Below are 17,238 nucleotides of genomic sequence, written 5' to 3' on the forward strand. Positions count from 1 at the left end.
GTGACAAGGAATAATGGTGTTGTTCAGGTGGACAGTTGTCATTCCAGGAACGTTGCTTTTCCTCAGAGTGCTTCTTATCACTTCCCGGGGAGCAGACGCTGTTAAAACAAGACGCTTTTTTCCCCCCTCCCTCTCTCTTTGTCTCTCTCGTTGTTGGCTATCTCCTCTCCCGAGCTGATATTTAATGTTTTGGTTATTTCAGGCTTTTTTATCTTCTTGGGTATTATCTTTTCCGTCCTGCATCCTTACATTTTTTACAGCCCAGCCACCATTTGCCCCAAACATGATTAACCAAGGGTAAAGATGGTTCACACTTATCTCTCCCCGTGCAGCCTGGTCCACAAAGCGCTGATGTCCAGCTACAAGGTGGAGTCTTGACAACAATAGGGAGTCACTTACTTTCAAAACAAACATTACTCCCAGCCAGTAAATGTGTATTGATATTTATGGTCCACAGAATGTCACAGAATATCAGCGTATTGATTAATCAGCCTCAGACCTCCACAAAGTCGAATCAATGAGGGGAAATACTAAAAGTATGGATGTGCACTCTGCTGTTTGGTTCATGGAGAACAATAGCAAATGGTCATTAGATTTGTTTCACAGTGTGCCACATTAATTCCACTTTCTTTGTTTGATCTCTCTGCATTGTGATGTTTTGCAGGAGCAGCCACTCACAAACCTGACGCAGTGGAGCCCGAGAAACAAACGGATCACACGGTGAAGATTGCCGGGGTCATCGCCGGCATCCTCCTCTTCGTCATCATCTTCTTAGGAGTGGTACTCCTCATGAAGAAAAGGTAAGCTTTTTTTTTCTTACTCCTTGAAATACTACTTCACATTTGTGGAAGAGGTTGAGCTAAAGTTGCCGAAGTGCTCACACATAAGTAGTTTCTGTTTCATCATTTCGTATATTCCTCCCTCAAACGGTAGTATTGTCAGCGTCATAGTAAATAATTAATTTGATTATGTTGATACGCCCCATTAAGGCTGTTTACAGCCATGAGATACAGTGTGCCATGAAAAATTAATCCGTTTCCACGGCACCCTCAAACAAATGCGCAGCGCTTCAATGACATTGGAATGGGAATAGGAAAAAAACAGTTTTTGAGGCCCGTGGTATGGAGAGAGGCGGGGAGGAGATAAGAAAGAAAATATGATGAAAGGCTCAAAAGGAAAGAGGATGGCCACATAGCTGAAGGCTAAGTTTACATTAGCCCCGGACCCCATACTGGAGAGAGGTCTTCTGTACATATCCCAGCTATCAGGGGAGCTAAAGCTCAACAAATATCAACCCCCTTTTGTCCACAGCAAGGCTTGAAATAACACAATGTCAGTTTTTGCAGATATTTCTCTGGTGGACACAAGTTGGTTTCTTTTAATATCTCCATTGTGAAAAGAATATAGTCCCCGGTAAAACCTAAAATGTGTTAGCTGTACTAGCGAACGTTCTTCCTTAAAGGGACAGTTCACCATAAAATCAAAAATACAAATGTTTACTCTTACCTTTAGTGCTGTTTATCGGTTTAAACTGTTTTTTGTGAGTAGCTGTAGTGTTGGAGATATCAGCAGTAGAGATGTCTGCCTTCCCTCCAATATAACGGAACTGGATGACACTCGTCTTGTGGTGTTTAAAGTGCCCGAAAAAAAAAGCATTAAAAAACTTCAACAGCAATTTCTCTTTTCAGAAATCATGACCCAGTTACTTCAGATAATCCAAAAATCTTGTTGAGAGCAGTTTCATGTAGAATTGTGGTTTCCAACTGGTGAGTCGTGGCTTCGTTTTGAATGGACCACAAGTGGCTTGTGAATGTGTCAAGATTGTTAAAAAACACACTTTTAAAAATCAGTAAATTATAGAAACGTCCTAAAATCCTAAAAAGTGTCCTTAAATCCTCAAAACTTCCTAAAATCTTAACAATGTTCTAAAATCAGAGCATGGAGCTTTTATTTTTAAGGGCCGTTTCTGTTATTCTTATAATTTGTTTTATTTTTTTGTTTTTCAAGCCAACAAGGTTTTTGCATTTTTTAAAATAAAATAGAATATGTGCTCACCTATAACACGTGGACCTTAAACTAATGACTAAAGAGAAATCTGGATCAGTGACTGGACCAGCTAGGAACTGCACCCGCCAACCGTATCACTGCGCAGAAGGAAGCGTGCATCTACTGCTAACTCACCTAGCCCCACTGAGCTAACTAACGTTACAGCTCGGCTGAGAAGAACGCCGTTTACATCTCGCAATTTCACGAGCCTCTCGTCCATGAGTAGATGCACATTTCCTTCCCTCGTGGTGATACGATTGGCGGGGGTAGTTAAGTGGGAAGAAAATAGTTCCCACATGAAATCGCTCGCACTAGGATCTGTGTTTTATCTAAAGTATCCAGTTTATGGAAACATTTGGAAAGAGACATTGCTGTTGAGTTTTTCAAATATTTTTTGGGGGGCTTTGAGCACCACAAGCAGAGTGCTGTCTGGTTGCATTAAATTAGAGAGAAGGCAGACATGTCTACGGCCGATATCTTCCACACTAGGCAACTCAGGCCAAAACAATTTAGATTAATAGACAGCACTACAGGTAAGAGGAAAAATATGTGTTTCTGATTAGGGAGCGAGCTGTCTCTTTAATGTTAGATAGCTCGTGTTGAGTAAACTTCAGTGCAGTAGATTGAGTAGTGAGGAGGCATAGTTGCATAGTAATATAATTACTGCATTCTATGTTTATTTTCGACAGTAATATGAGATTCTTCATTTTCTACAGCGAGGCCCTGTCTGTGTAGCACAGCGATCAGTGGGTGGATGTGAAAATCAGCACTCAGTAATGGAATTGTTTTCAATTAGCCTTAATCAAACCAGAGATGGAGATGACTTCATTGGTTGAATTTTGTGTAATTTACTATTACCAACAGGGAATCTGAGTTGTGTTTAGACATTCAAAGCACTCATTAAGTTTTAACCTCGGAGGTCAGATATGGTAATTTTTTATAGGTGTATAAAATTATGTGTTCATAAAAGAAGGGTTTTTTTAGTGACGAGTAGCGTGGTTGCGTCTGGTTTGCCATCATAGCTCAATATCGATATAATTAGTTTCTACTTTACTGTACCGAGCCCCCCCTCCCCTTGCAAAGCATGACATGACTCCAAGCGATCACCTTTGCCCTCATGATCACTAGTTTACCTCCACGTATGCCACCATATCTGATTTTGTTCATTTCTACTCTTTTTTCAAACATTAATATATTTTTACTTTTTCTTTCCTTTTCATTCCATCCCCTCCCCTCCTCCACTGCTTAAATCCTACCACCACCCCACTCGGCAGAAGAACCTATCACTCCTACACTTACTACCTGTAAGTAACCACTTTGTGTAATGTTAGTGCCATGCTTCTTCTCACCCACACATGTTTCCCATGCATGCAAAGAGCCATGTCATCCTCCTCCTGCTCAGAGCCATTACAGAGGCCCAACTGTAATCTCTGCTGGAGGAACGGAGGACGCCACTCCAATGCATCTCCACACGACGAGCACATCACGCTGTATGTCACATTGGCACGACTTCTGACGAAAGCACGCAGACACAGCTGCACCCCCTCCCCACAACACAAAACCTGCCACTGAGATGTTATTGCAAACATAATTTCTTCTAGACTTTTAAGAAGTTTGTTTATCAAATGATGAACTAAACTGCCTTAATGATTGTACGGCTGCCAAACTCATCTTGTGAAAAAAAAAAAAAAATCAATGCAGGAGATATACTGCATTTTTACTGAGTGTGAATTTTTCATTTGCCTCCAATGATTTCATCTCTGTTGACTTGTCAAAGTTAGATTTTTTGAAGTGCCTATCACAGTGCTTTAGTTGTGCCCAGAACCTCAATGAGCTTCAGATTGTGTACACTTGTGTATAAACTCTGCAAACACCAAAAATGCAGCCAAAAACTCTATGATGAATTGATCGTATTTCTAGGTATAACAAAGCATGAGCTAACATGTCGATCTTCCCAATGAGGCTCCATATGCATGTGATGATTTCTAGTCTTTCTTTACCCCTACTCCATCCTCTCGTCAAACCATCTCATGCTTTTTCTTCCCTTTTTTTTCTCAAGCATGTCTTTTTGGGTTATTGCACGTCCATCCCATTTGATTCTATGGTGATGGTGGAGTTGTGTCTTTAGCTGACAAGACGTTTGCATCCCTACTGAGCGAGCTGATGTGATCACAGAATAATCTCCTTTCTATTTAGATGTCTCCAAAAGCATAAAACAATAGCTTCAGCGCTGCTTTATTCGCTCTTAATAGAAAAGATGATTCCAGATCACACCTCTGAATGGTAAAGAAGCTTATTCTGCAGCTCTGCCTTCTCTGCTGTAGCTCATAGGCTCCCTCTGTATGGTCTTTGTGATGGATGCCGCTTAATCTGTCTTGAGATGGCTGTGATCAGAGGAGAGAAAGGAGGCTGCCTCACATCAAAGAACATCTCAGAATACACCTGGAGATAATACTACTCTGAATACTCTGTGTGTCACTCATATTAGATCACAGCTGTCTTGGCTGAAAAGCCCCGATGACTTTGGAGGAACGGTGTCATCAAAGCTGAGCGCACACATTGACCGAGCTAAGCACGAAGAGATGAGACTGTGAAACAATCATAATATCAGTTTTGTGTTTTTTAAGCGCTACATGCAAGTTGTGTTTTCTTGGGTAATTGGCCATTTGCATAAAGCCAAGATGATAGTGTGTACAATTATAAGTAAATACATTATTTTTCACAAGAAGTTAGGGATTTAATAGCTATTTTTCATGTGCTTTGATGAAGATTTTGAAATTTATTCTCCCATTTGAAGGACAATACGGCTAGAGCTGTGCGGAACAATTCTAAATTTTCAAGCCTCATAACATTGACAATTGCATTGTAACTCAACATTCGAATGCTGCCCAGCTTTTTTACCAGACGCGACAACTTTGTGTCAGCTGGTATTGTTTTCCCCTTGTGAGTCTGTGAGTGTGTCGTCATGGCGAATTCGGTCTTGGTGACACCAATTGTAGTGGGGAAATACCACAGAAGCTTTTTTGAGTACTTTGTAGGTATTTATTTGTCTGTATGTCTGTGGACAGATTTTGTCAATGAAATAATAATGCCACCATGTAAGCGAGTCATGAAGCTTTATAGTTGTGTAGTAGAGATCAAAATGAGAAGTTCAAACATGGACGTGGTTTGAGCAAAAGTGATAGAAGTAGGGCAGGGCCCTTTGTCCCCTCACTTTATGTCCATGACTGATATTCTCTTTTGTGACTCGTATCATAGACGGTTTAAATAATGGACGTAGCGACCATGATGTCACACATTGGTTTATGGGTTGTCATTTTGAAGCCTTGAGTCTGGAATTGACCCTTTGCTAAGTCCTGCCCCTTCACACAGAGTGGCCAGTCCTAGTGCAGCTTTGGCCAGCTCCGACAAGGATCCGACATCTACATAGCTGTGCCCCATAGACTCCCATGCAACCTTATAATATTTTCAGCATTTTCAGGCTGCTTTTGCAGATTTCAAGCTAAATGTTGTGCCTGGGGCACGCCATGTTATAATGAGAGTCGTTAGGAGACGACAGACGGTGATGGATGTTTCTTCCCCACTCCTAAACCCAATCAAATCCTGAATCCTGTATAGTGTCACGATAATCATCAAAACAGCATTTTCGCTGTCTATTTCTGCTGACAAATGCAGCACACGTAAAAAAATGGCGAGCCACGGTTTCTCTAGATGCGTTGCGGCTTAGACGCAGCTGACAAGCGCTGCTCAGGCGGGCAGTGTAAATGCTCTAATTTGGTAACATGGCCACCAAAATAAAAAAACAACACGTTCGGTGCTGCTCACGCACTGCTGACACGTGGTGTGTGAAACGGGCCTGAGGCCGTCACAATGAATTACATCTACCTTCACACATTTGCACCAAGCACTTAGCTGGATGTGTATGAGCAGTTAAACCAAATCGCATCCATTCAGATATTATTGTATGTGTGATGTCAAAAGTACCATGTCCGTGTTTTTCTCCAGCCTCATCATGTGTCAAAATGAATTGGGCGTTTTACTCTTAAGATTTAAAAAACAGGTAAAGAGTGGGCTCTGAATGTTGTGACTCCTCTCTAAAGCTGACAAGATAACAACATAATATACAGTTAGATAAGCTGAAGGAGTAATGATCCCCATTTGGGAACGTGCCATGACAGCAGCAAATACTAAAGATAATAAAACACGGTTGGAGAACGAGTAAATAAATATATAACCACAGCACCTCAGATTTCTGGAACAAATGATATTATCCTCTGGTGGAAATTGCAACAACCCCAGAACATTTTCACATGCAAGATGCCCATTGAAACAATTTATTTATGAATGGCTAGAGGGTGTAATACATTATTTCAAAGGATGAAATTCCCTTAACAAAGTTGATGGAGATTTGATTGATTTTTATTTACTTAGTCCTTGCTGTTGCTGTATATTGTAGGTGTTTGGATCAGCTAAATACATAAGGATCTTTAACACCAGCCCTGCATTACTGGCTAAAACTAAGAGCCTTCTGTTCTAGGCCATTGACAAGTGATGCAGCTGCACATCATGAGTGAGTGAAATTCAAAATGATGATTTAGTGAGCGAGGGTAGCCCATTCAACACCACAGCCACCCAAACCACCATCTTCTCCTCATATGTGTCTCTTGTGTGCTTAGCTTCTTTCCCACTGCCTGTTCAAGGTGGGAATATCCCACCGTTATGCCGCCTCACCGTTTTGTGTAAAAGGTACCATCATTACCATCATCATGGAATCAAAGGACAGAGTTTTTTTGGAGGTAGTAGCAGCCTGTCCCATTAAAAGGGGACAGCCTGCAGGACTGACACACAGACAAGATGGCTGTGATGTTCTGATAGCTGTTATGTGTGCAGTCGATTGGTGGGAGATTTATACATCCATGGATATTTACAAAGCAGCTAGCAGCAGTTAGCATCTAACTCAAAGAACAGTAACTGAAAACGTCCGCAAACTGGGAAAACCTCCAAAAAGAGGACAAAATCAGCCACCATGTAACAGAGATGTAAATGATTGTTATTGCCATGTTCTGTCACAAGGCTGCAGACCCATATCTTATATTTCACACAAGAGGTAGACAGTATTGTGTTAAACTTTATTCCTCTTTTGATTCTGCGATGCCGGCATGCTGTCTAAAATCACACACTGGAGCAACATGATGCCACTGTTGTTTAGTTCTGTGTAAAAAGGCAAATATGGCATACAGAAGGGATTTAGTGCTCATCATAGGCACTGAGAGGCAATGCAAGCAATGCCAGAAGCATGTTAGCTAACTGGAAAGTCGATTTGCACCTCATGGTTTTAAAGCAGGAGCTGGAAATGTTGCAACTCACTGCAGAGTTGCTCTGTAGGATAGGTGTTTAGTCCTTTCACCCCTGATGTTACTTTTCTCAGGGTGTCGTAGCTCAGCTCATAAACAAACATAACTAATATGTTGCATAAACCCAAAGTTTCTATCTATAAATCAACTATAGACTGCTTTCTTAAGATGCTCTCCTGTGGAGCGTTCTCTGAAGTGTTCATCTGCAGTTCTGATGACAGCCTTGTTGCCAGCCGTGAGATTACAACACCTCTATGATTGATGAACCCCATTAATGCTCTCATGCATTCATCAAAGTCTTTTAAAGGCATCAGAACATCCTGCAGTCGCCAAAATATGCACTTTGGGTACACTGCCAGAGGTGGCCTAGCTGGCAACACAACATCAGTCAGAGCGCTCATTAGGGATGCAGTTACATGTGTGATCAAGTATATGACCGTCCTTTAATCAGGTGGCCGTACCGGCCGCTGCGCCCACTGCTGCTGCTGGGGACAAGAGAGAGATCAATAGCGCAGGGCAAGGGTTGCGATTGGGTCTCTGTTCCCTTGAGAGTCGGATTCATCTGTCATGTGGCAGGAATGTTAAATACTAGCAGACCTACTGTATCACTTTGTGACTGATTTGGCAGGCGTGTCTAGCGCTTTGCAAACCTCAGGTATGTGATCTGAGGACGTCTCGCATATAATTAACCAATATATGTTCTTCACCTTATAAGATGAGATGAATTGAATCCAGTAGTATCGAACAAATTTTAGGCCCTTGATTACAGGCCATCAGCTAATAGTAAAACATGAGATGCTGATGTTTCCTTTAAGGCAACGACTGCACAAAGACTGAATAACTTACACTGCAGTTTAATTTGCTGTGCACTTCCTCTCATGGCTGCCAAGTGCTTTAGCATCTTTTAGTTCATTGTTTTTGTTTTCCATCTAAAACGTCAATGTTTGCTTCATTCTCACCGCTCTCACTGCATGATTTCCAAAATCTGCAGGCAACTGTTTTCAGTGAAAAAGCTTTAAACCTGCACTGACAGATGTTTTGGTTACTGGGGTGCAGCGTGAAGAAGTTGTGTTCACAACATTATTGTACTTTTCCATCCACCTGTTTATGCACATTTTCAATTTGCACATAAAAACAAAAACTGAGTTAAAATGGCAAGAAAGGGAAAAACGAAAAAAAAACATTCAATAAACTGTGAATGCAACTAAATGCAACTGAAACAGATTCAGTGAAATGATAAATGATGATGCATGATTAGAAATGATAACTGTGTAAAGTTGTTGCAGCAGCCACTACAAGCTCTTTTTTTGTCTTTGGGTGGCTTTTAACATGCTTATGTTTGTGGGGCTGTTGGCCAAATTGAGCTGTAATATTAGTTTCTTTCTTTTACTCATTATTTCCATTATTCAGTGTGCTCTCACTTGAGGTTTGACCGGCACTTGTACCTGCATCATCTCATTGCATCCATAGACTGCATAAAAATAATGGACATAAACGCCATCACCCATCAGTTTTTGCACTCATGTTTTGAAACCTCGATTTCAGCATTTTGGTTGTTGCCATCTCAGATTTTTGGAGCCAGAAGTGATGATATTCGCTTAATTGCACCCTTATCTTCTGCGGTGGTCTTCTGTGGTGCCATTCACTGCTTATCTTGATGAACCAACTCTCAATATTTGCAAAAAAAAAAGAGTCAAAGGAGCAAATAAATGGAATAAAATGTGTCTTCAATTACATAGTAACATAAATCCCATGTATTATTAGTAAATATAAACCAACCTTTTTATATTTTTTAAAAAAAGAAATTAATTTCCAGTAGACTGCATCAATGATAGGTTAACTGTTACCCATGCCCTTATGTATGGAAAGTTTGATATAAACCCATTATATCAAATCGATATCAAGTCGTTATTGTTATATACCGTTACAGCCTGATTTTTCAACCCTGATGAGTTTATTAAAAATTGATTATTATGAAATTATAAAATACCTGCACAACATATCTGCTCATGAACGCAGTCCATAAATATTGGCATTACGCTTGATGTTTCCGCACAGTGTTTCATTATATCAGCTCATAAAAAACAATTTCATTCAGGAGAGACCGGTTCCATTTCCATCTGGCATGTGGTCACTTATATCATAAATCCCGGATGATACGATGAGTGCATACATTTTATTGAGTGGCCCTGATGGTAAACAAACCTGTATGCCACTTTCCAGGCTGCAAGTGACTAAACTCCTGCAGTGTTTTATCAAGAAGAGAGAAAAATCTAAATTAAATCAGCCACTGTTAGCATTTGTAATTTACTTTTAATATCTAAATAGCTTCCTTTTTACTGAAGACACACAGAAACGCACAAATCATCATTCTTTATAAATCTTACTTTTCATTATATCCTCCTCTGCACTCTGTGTCAAAATGGGAGGCCTACTAAATGTACCATGTATAACACAATGTGCTCAGGGCAAACACCTTCATTAAACCTTACAAGCCGAACATGCAGCAAGAATCACATTAATTGGTACAAGCCTTGCAGATTTTTGCACCTACGAGCTCTGAATGTTGATGAGGAAGGGAAAGAGGAAGAGCAGCTCGAGCCGGCGAAGGGATGTCATGCATGGAATGATGAAGTTTCAGTGCATAAATTTTAAAATGATGTGTCATTTACAAACATCTGTCGTTCACACTTTGGCACTTTACACAGTTGCTCTCAGCAGCTTCTTACTTAAGTGCATACAACATGTGTTGGCATAATACAGATAGTGCCATTATAATCAAAGAAAAATCATATAAACTATGGTATAAACATAAAAAATGTGTTCTTGTGACAATTAAAAAATTGCATGCTTTAGAAAACAATAATAGAAAGAGAATACATTAGAAGATCACATGATATAAGTGGTTTTAAAGGAAGAATTTTAAACTACAGTACATTTTAATACGTAATTTAGGCCATACTTAATTATGTTTATTATTTTTATTATAAAATAAAATGACTGACAAGCCATAATGAAGGAGCAAGGTGGCTAGACACCAAAAAGAAAAGAAAGAAATTCATTTAAGTTCTTCTTGCACTGTCAAAATACTAATTTAATGACACCAGCTCCTTGACTTTCAACTCATTCTGCAACAAATACCAGGCTGAGGGTGCAGAATACCCAAAAGCCCTTTTCCCAATTTCTGTATGAGCATTTGTCAGACCAAGAATTGCCTTATATATAAAGGTGTACCAGTGTTTCTGCTGTTTCTCTTACGAAGGTAAATAAACAGAGGGCTGGATAGATGGAATTGTGATGGATGGACAGACAGCCTCATAACAGAATGCACTAAAGATGGAGAGAAGTTTAAAATGAGACGCAGTGCAAACAACTACTGAGATGCCCCCACTGCGTGAATCAAAGACGCTTCTGTTGCCCCTCCCAGCTGTGTGTCAGTCATCTAACACGCACACACCCACACACACCCATGCACTGCGGATGTGTGCGGATCTTCTAATGAAGCCCTCTTTGTCCCGATGTCACAAGGTTTAGGCTGCTCCAGCGCCGAAACGAGGCCCACCATGCTGAGCTTGAGGTTTTGAAGCTCCTGTTTTAGAAGTCGCGGCAGCGTCACCTCCCACAGAACAGAGATTCTGGCAAAACACGCACAGACATACAATTCATGCGGCTTCCTTTTTGTTGTCGCTGAACTCATGGAGTTAGGAGCTCTGCTCACTTAGATCCTAGATGTGCCACGCCTGTCATGTACAGAGCTGCAGACAATCCCTCTAATGAGACTTGCCTAATATAGTCACCTGGAGTGTTTGCTCACTCTTTATGTCTACAAACACCTCTGCCATCTGTCTGTCTCTTCCCCTTCACACGCACATTCACTGCTGTTCAAAGAAATTTGTGATTTTAATGTCAGGCATGCCTGCAAGCAATCAGTTCTATAATATATATTTTTTTGTTGGAAATCATTCCACATGCAGCTTTACGCTAACTATCAGGGGATATGATAAATGGTCACATTCATCAAAATGCAAAAACACTCTACTGTACACTTGCTCGCACTATCTCTGTCAGCACATCAGACCCTATAATATAGTCATCTATCATTAAATTTTCCCCTCTTACAAATGAAGAGAGAATAGCATGCCAATTAATCTTCATCTAACACCCACGGTGCCTTGCAAACATCCCAGTATTGCTGGTGCTTTCCTCATTTTGGCACTGGTGTCTGTGCAGCCTCGTTTATCTCCAACGCTCGTTCTTCAGCTGTTACACAGGCCAGGAAAACGGAAATCCAAGTCCTTACAGACGCAGAAATAAGAACAGCGATACAGTATTAAAACCTGGATTATGGTGGTTCTTAATAGTCTTCTCCATGAGTGCACACAGTGCCGAATCAGTCTTAATATTGCCTGGGGTGCACACAGCTCCCCCTCCCCTCCTCATTCCCCCCCGATTACAAAATGAAGCTATAACGTTAAAAGAAAAAAAAAAGAGACAAGATTGCCATTTTGTTCCCGATTCTAATTGCAGATTAAAGACGAAAAGTGAGTCCAGCAGATGAAAATGTCACTACTTTGTCACTTTGCTTTCTGAAGAACGGATCCACTATTAGCCTCACGTCGCGGCCTTCAGAGCAAATGACTGTTTGAAGGCAGCGGGGGCTTGTTGCCATATGGCAGCAGACAGCGACAAAATTGAATAAACAGAGGAGATTTGCGAAAACAAAGCAGCAGGAGTGCATCATTAGACCGCAGTTGTCCGCGTGAGAGACTGCAATTCAAATAGGCAGAGGGGTCACACAGAGAGCAACAAAGTGCGAGGATCAGTGTGAGGGCTGCCATAGTTAATTCTTACGCCGCTCGCTCCCCTCCAGCTACAGAGCAGCGGCGGGCATCAGATACGGCTATAGCTTACAGTGTGCTCCGGCTCAAGCTGTTTGCCATTTTTTTCTGTTGTGAAACTTCTGTGGAAATAGAGTAGGGTTAACTCCTCAGAGTGATAATGTGATGCATTATTTATCGCCATGGGGAGATATTCTCATGCAAGTGGCTCCAATCTCAGGGAGGTCAGAGGTCAGGGTCAGCTTCAGCCTCTTCGGGGATTTACAGTCTTACTTAGGACACTTCAGCTGGGTCAGGGGTTGGTTTAAATGAGGGGGAACTGTTTTGAACCCAAAAACACTTTTCAAACTTTTGCATGTTCTCTTTGTTGCATATTTATTCAGTGAGGATACAGAAGCTGGACAAACCATTGTTGCAGCTAACACTTTTTTTAGTGGTTTTGACAGTCCGGCTTCCTTTGAGATCATGAGTCAGGTGGAAATAAATAAAACTAATTCATGACTGTCAGGGAAATGTCACACATAGAGAAGATTTCAAAGGAAAGTATCACATGTCAAAAGGAAAATATCACAAATGCAAATAAGATAAATTCAATGGCCTGGTTCTGCTATTTGAGGGACAATCTACTAACTTAATTTCTAACTTTATTTCAGCTACCTACAGCTAATGCAGTCTGATACAATAAATCCTACCTCCAGTTTATAATGTTCAGATTTTGTTAAAACTGTTTTGGAAAGATGTTAATTTAGCTTAATGGTGATTTTGGCTTTAGCATTCAGGCCGTTATGGCAAAGCAGATATTAAAATGTTCATTGGGTGGGGACACATCCGCCCAATTTATATTTAAATAAACATAATACAGTGCCATTATTATTATTAGCGGTTCTAACATCTGGGTTGTACTGCGGCGCTGCGTGTGGTTTGTGCATGTGGTATTGATTTACCCCTGCAGAAGCTGTTTATCGACTGCTATGTGTTTAACACAATACTGTCTCTATTTCATTACTATCAAACATATTAAAAAAGGGAAAAAGTAGAATGTAATATGAGTGTTACAGGCTATGTCACTGTTGATTGTTGTGCTAGCATATCATACAGAAGTAAGGGTCATGACTTTTTCTAAAATGGCAATAAATCAGTAAAACTTTAGGAACCCCTAATCTAAGATTTTTGTTTCAAAATCAGTTTCAATAGTTAGTTAAGTTCTTGAGTCCCAAGCACAACTGCCCCAAGTGGTAATATTGTAGCCTGTTTACATTTTTGCTCAATACTGGACCAATTTCAAAATTGGTTGGTTGAAAAAACAGCACTTGCCCTTTAAAGTCTTGCCTGATGTATAAAGTGTATTGTTCTTTGATAAATATACATGTAGTACATTGGCCAGATTGTTGCTTTGTTGGAATCAAGTCAGTGAAATGCAGCCAGGACAGGTGACATTTGAGCTCAGCAGCTGCTTTTACATAAGGAGAATCATCGTGTGACGGTGTGTGTGCATACATGTGATCAGTGTCTGTGTGTGTGTGTGTGTGTGTGTTTCTCTCGTGTGTTCGCTGCGTACACAATGCCTTAATGGTGTTTGATCAGGAACAGATTGCTTGTAGGCTCCAGCACATCAACTCAAAGTAGGTCAATAAAAGCAGGTTGACTGTTTCAGTTCACCGTTCACAACTCTAATTCTTCCAGCCCCCCCCCACTCACCCAATACTATAGCTAATTTTAAATCATCAGGGCCCCTGATGTATTTGGGTTAGGGTGTCGCACCTTTCCACATCCTCAAGGATTTATATCTGCTGCTTGAAAAAGCATCTGGAGCCTAATAAAACCTAATGTGACCACAACCCAGGGCACATTAGCTCAGCCATCTCATTACATATGAGTCATCGCTACCAGCATCATATCAGAGCCGCTCAAGTGCACTTATTGTTGCTTTTGTCTGATTGTTTGTTTTTATTTCTTCCCCCCCTGCAAAGGAAATTGGCCAAGAAGCGTAAGGAGACACTGAACAGCACCCGCCAGGAGATGACAGTGATGGTCAACTCCATGGACAAGAGCTACACGGAGCAGGGAACCAACTGTGACGAGGCGCTGTCCTTCATGGACACACACAACCACACGCTGAACACCCGCAGCGAGTGTGCGCTCACACTCAACGGCCGCAGCGAGTGTGCGCTCACACTCAACGGCCGCAGCGAGTGCGCGCTCACTCTCAACGGCCGCAGCGAGTGCGCGCTCACTCTCAACGGCAGAGGTAAGATGGCCCTGAGTCAGCCTCACCTGCCTTTTGCGGTCACGCACACCGAGCATGGGGGAAGCAATTTATTTGGTTTGGTCAGGTGAGAAAGAAATCAGACTTGGCTGCACAGGAAATAGTCACACTGGGACACGCTGAGAAAAATGTGACTCTTGGTCCTCTTCCAGGTGAACTGTGGAACACATTCGGGGAAGAAAAACTCAATCTTGTGTGTGTTAAGTCCTTGAGACCTAAGCAGAAACAAAATGGGCAAAAAATGCAATATGCAGCTTAACAGGAGAAGAAATTAGTAAAAAGTTATGAGAAAATTACCAGAAAATAAGAAAAAACCACAACAACATAAAACATGAAAGAGCTAAAAATTACATGCACAGGCTATATATTTTTTATAACATAACTTTAAATATATAATTTTAAGAACCATAAGTAAAGACCTTGTTTTCTATAGCATCCTTTTACCCTTATCTAATTTTCAGGTCATTTTTTGTCACCTCGTACAAATTTTTGTCAATTTGTGGGACATTTATTGCTAAGTTGCTCATTATATTTTCTGTTGTCTTTTTTAATCAAAAACATTTTCTCAGGTTTCAGAGGTTTAAATGCTTGTGCAAGGCATCTGAACGCATCACCAGAAAACTGGTGTCGACCCAGGTGTTAAGGGGTTAAATCCTCATCTGCAGTGTGAAATATCTGCCTTTGCTTTTAGGTTAGGATTTGAATCATATTTGTTTTGACTCCCACTACAAAAAAAAAAGCTAAATTTGCGTAACAATGGCTATCAAAACTCAGCGTGAGGCCATATGACTTTTTCTTATTACCATGATGAAGGTAATTTTTTCCCCTTTTTTGTCATTTACCATTTCCAGTTTCATAAATTAGCGTTGAAATGGATTTTTAATGAGGAACTGTCTCAATGTCTCTTTGTTTTTCTTTTTTTGCCTTGTTCTAACCGAGACTTTATTCAGCCAGTGCAAATGATTTGACAGTTAATTTTTGAGCTTTTGAAAAGCTGCCCGTTGTTACCAGCTCTAGTGGTGGCCAATGGGGAACCGGCTTCTTCAAAACAGTTTAACAGAATTTACTTTGATGGAAAAGACTCTGATATGATTTAGAGAAAGATTTTGATCAGTGGGAGATTCATCCCTCTTCACGAGCCCTCCAGGGTTTGTTCTGCCCTTTTTACATATTCCCTTTCAAAATTTCTTTAGTTTCTCTAATTAATTTTTGTGAAATTAACTAAAAGTAAACTAAATTTAGTTATATTAATAATTCACTATTAGGCTGCTGATACTGGCACTAAAGTTCTATATACTCTTAGAAATATAGGCGCTACCTAGAACCATATAGGGTTCTTTGGCGTGTTCCCGTTGGAGAGCCCTTATTGGTTCCAACCAAGTGGAACCGTTTCAGGCGCATCTACTGAGAACTTAACATAAAAAGTAATACCTGGAACCATCTGTGAAGGGTTCCACCCAGAACCCCCTATGAGAAGTTCTATCCAGAACCTTTTTAAGGTTCCAATCCAGAACCCACCCAGGAGATTCTCCAGAGAACTCATTTATATTCCACAGGTTAGGTCCAGAACCCACTCGTCAGGCTCTACAGAGAACCCATTTATATTCTAAGGGTTTCATCTAGAACCCACCCAGATGGTTTTGCCAAAGGTTTCATCTAGAACCCTTTCAGGGGGGCTCTAAAAATAGTATTTGACTACAGTACCCATGGATATCTCTCCCACTAATCATGGTTTTAGCTCGTAATCACACAAAGAACCCTTTCTTCAAAAAACAGTTCTTCTGAAGCAAACAGTTCTGGGTAGAACCTCAGCCCTTCAGCACGAACCCTTTTGGAACCTGTATTTCTAAGAGTGTAGCTGCGTTAATAGTTGTGTGAACACCTGTTAACAAATTGTTGGGACTTTTGTACTGTGATTAATACTCAAGGCCGCTTGAAACCCAAAAACCCGACCTCACAGCTCACCTGTAAACACGAACGCTCTGCTGCTGCGAGGTCCTAAACTCAGCAGCCTTCTGTCTGCAGTTCACACAACACATATGAGATGTGCCCTGGTGCGATAACCTATTAATTTTCTTCGTCCCAGGTTAAAGTTAATACCTTTGTTGATGGACAGCTCAGCTAAGTCTGCACCCAGGGCTTGACCTGGTATAATCCCAGTCAAAACCATCAGATTAAAACTCCACAGCAGCTTCTGTCTCCACACCCCTGCAGGGGATGAGCCCCAAAGATGCTCTGACCTTGATTAACTGTCTGTTAGTGAGGATGTTCAAATCTGGCCCTCTGTCTGCCAAACGATTTAAATGCATTACTTTTTACTCTGCCTATCAGTGTAATGTCTTCAATACTGAACCTAAGCCCTGTCACGCTCTCCGTGACCTTACATGACTGTCAATAGTGTCATTTGGGCTCAAAACATGAAAGCTGACAGATTATAGTCCTGAACATACTGCACTCATCACCCTATTAGCATGGTAGGCTCTGTTTATGTTGCATTAGGAGTCCTCATTCACTTACAGAAATACTTCACAAACCAAATGACCTTTTGTATATCAGGTACTCACCTTGTGTTACGATGAATTTTTGAAGAAAACTTTGATTTTTTTTGCATGCTTTCTCTGTGAACAAAGAATCCAAAGGAGAAAATTCTTGAATTGTAGTCATAGGGGTCCACATTTAACAACAGTGAAACTAAATTAAAACATTTACAAGTTCTCACACAACTCGAGCAGCA

The 17,238-nt window shown here is 40.8% G+C and overlaps 1 protein-coding gene across 9 annotated transcripts in view; it reads left to right on the top strand.

Moving 5' to 3' along the window:
* The window catches only part of LOC121951210 (receptor-type tyrosine-protein phosphatase mu), a 211,096-nt gene that overhangs the window by 140,667 nt on the left and 53,191 nt on the right, over nt 1-17,238 (top strand). For 6 of the 9 annotated variants that reach the window (XM_088085802.1, XM_088085798.1, XM_088085796.1 and 3 more), the window contains 3 exons: nt 665-800; nt 3,321-3,350; nt 14,209-14,486. In XM_088085802.1, the coding sequence (XP_087941928.1) occupies nt 665-800; nt 3,321-3,350; nt 14,209-14,486 (444 nt within the window). The remainder of the gene's footprint in view (nt 1-664; nt 801-3,320; nt 3,351-14,208; nt 14,487-17,238) is intronic. The other 3 variants (XM_088085801.1, XM_088085803.1, XM_088085797.1) reach the window with 2 other exon arrangements.

The sequence above is a fragment of the Plectropomus leopardus genome, chromosome 12 (assembly GCF_026936395.1).
Source record: "Plectropomus leopardus strain MGB_pleo_1.0 chromosome 12, ASM2693639v1, whole genome shotgun sequence".
In the NCBI taxonomy this organism is placed as follows: Eukaryota; Metazoa; Chordata; class Actinopteri; order Perciformes; family Serranidae; genus Plectropomus; species Plectropomus leopardus.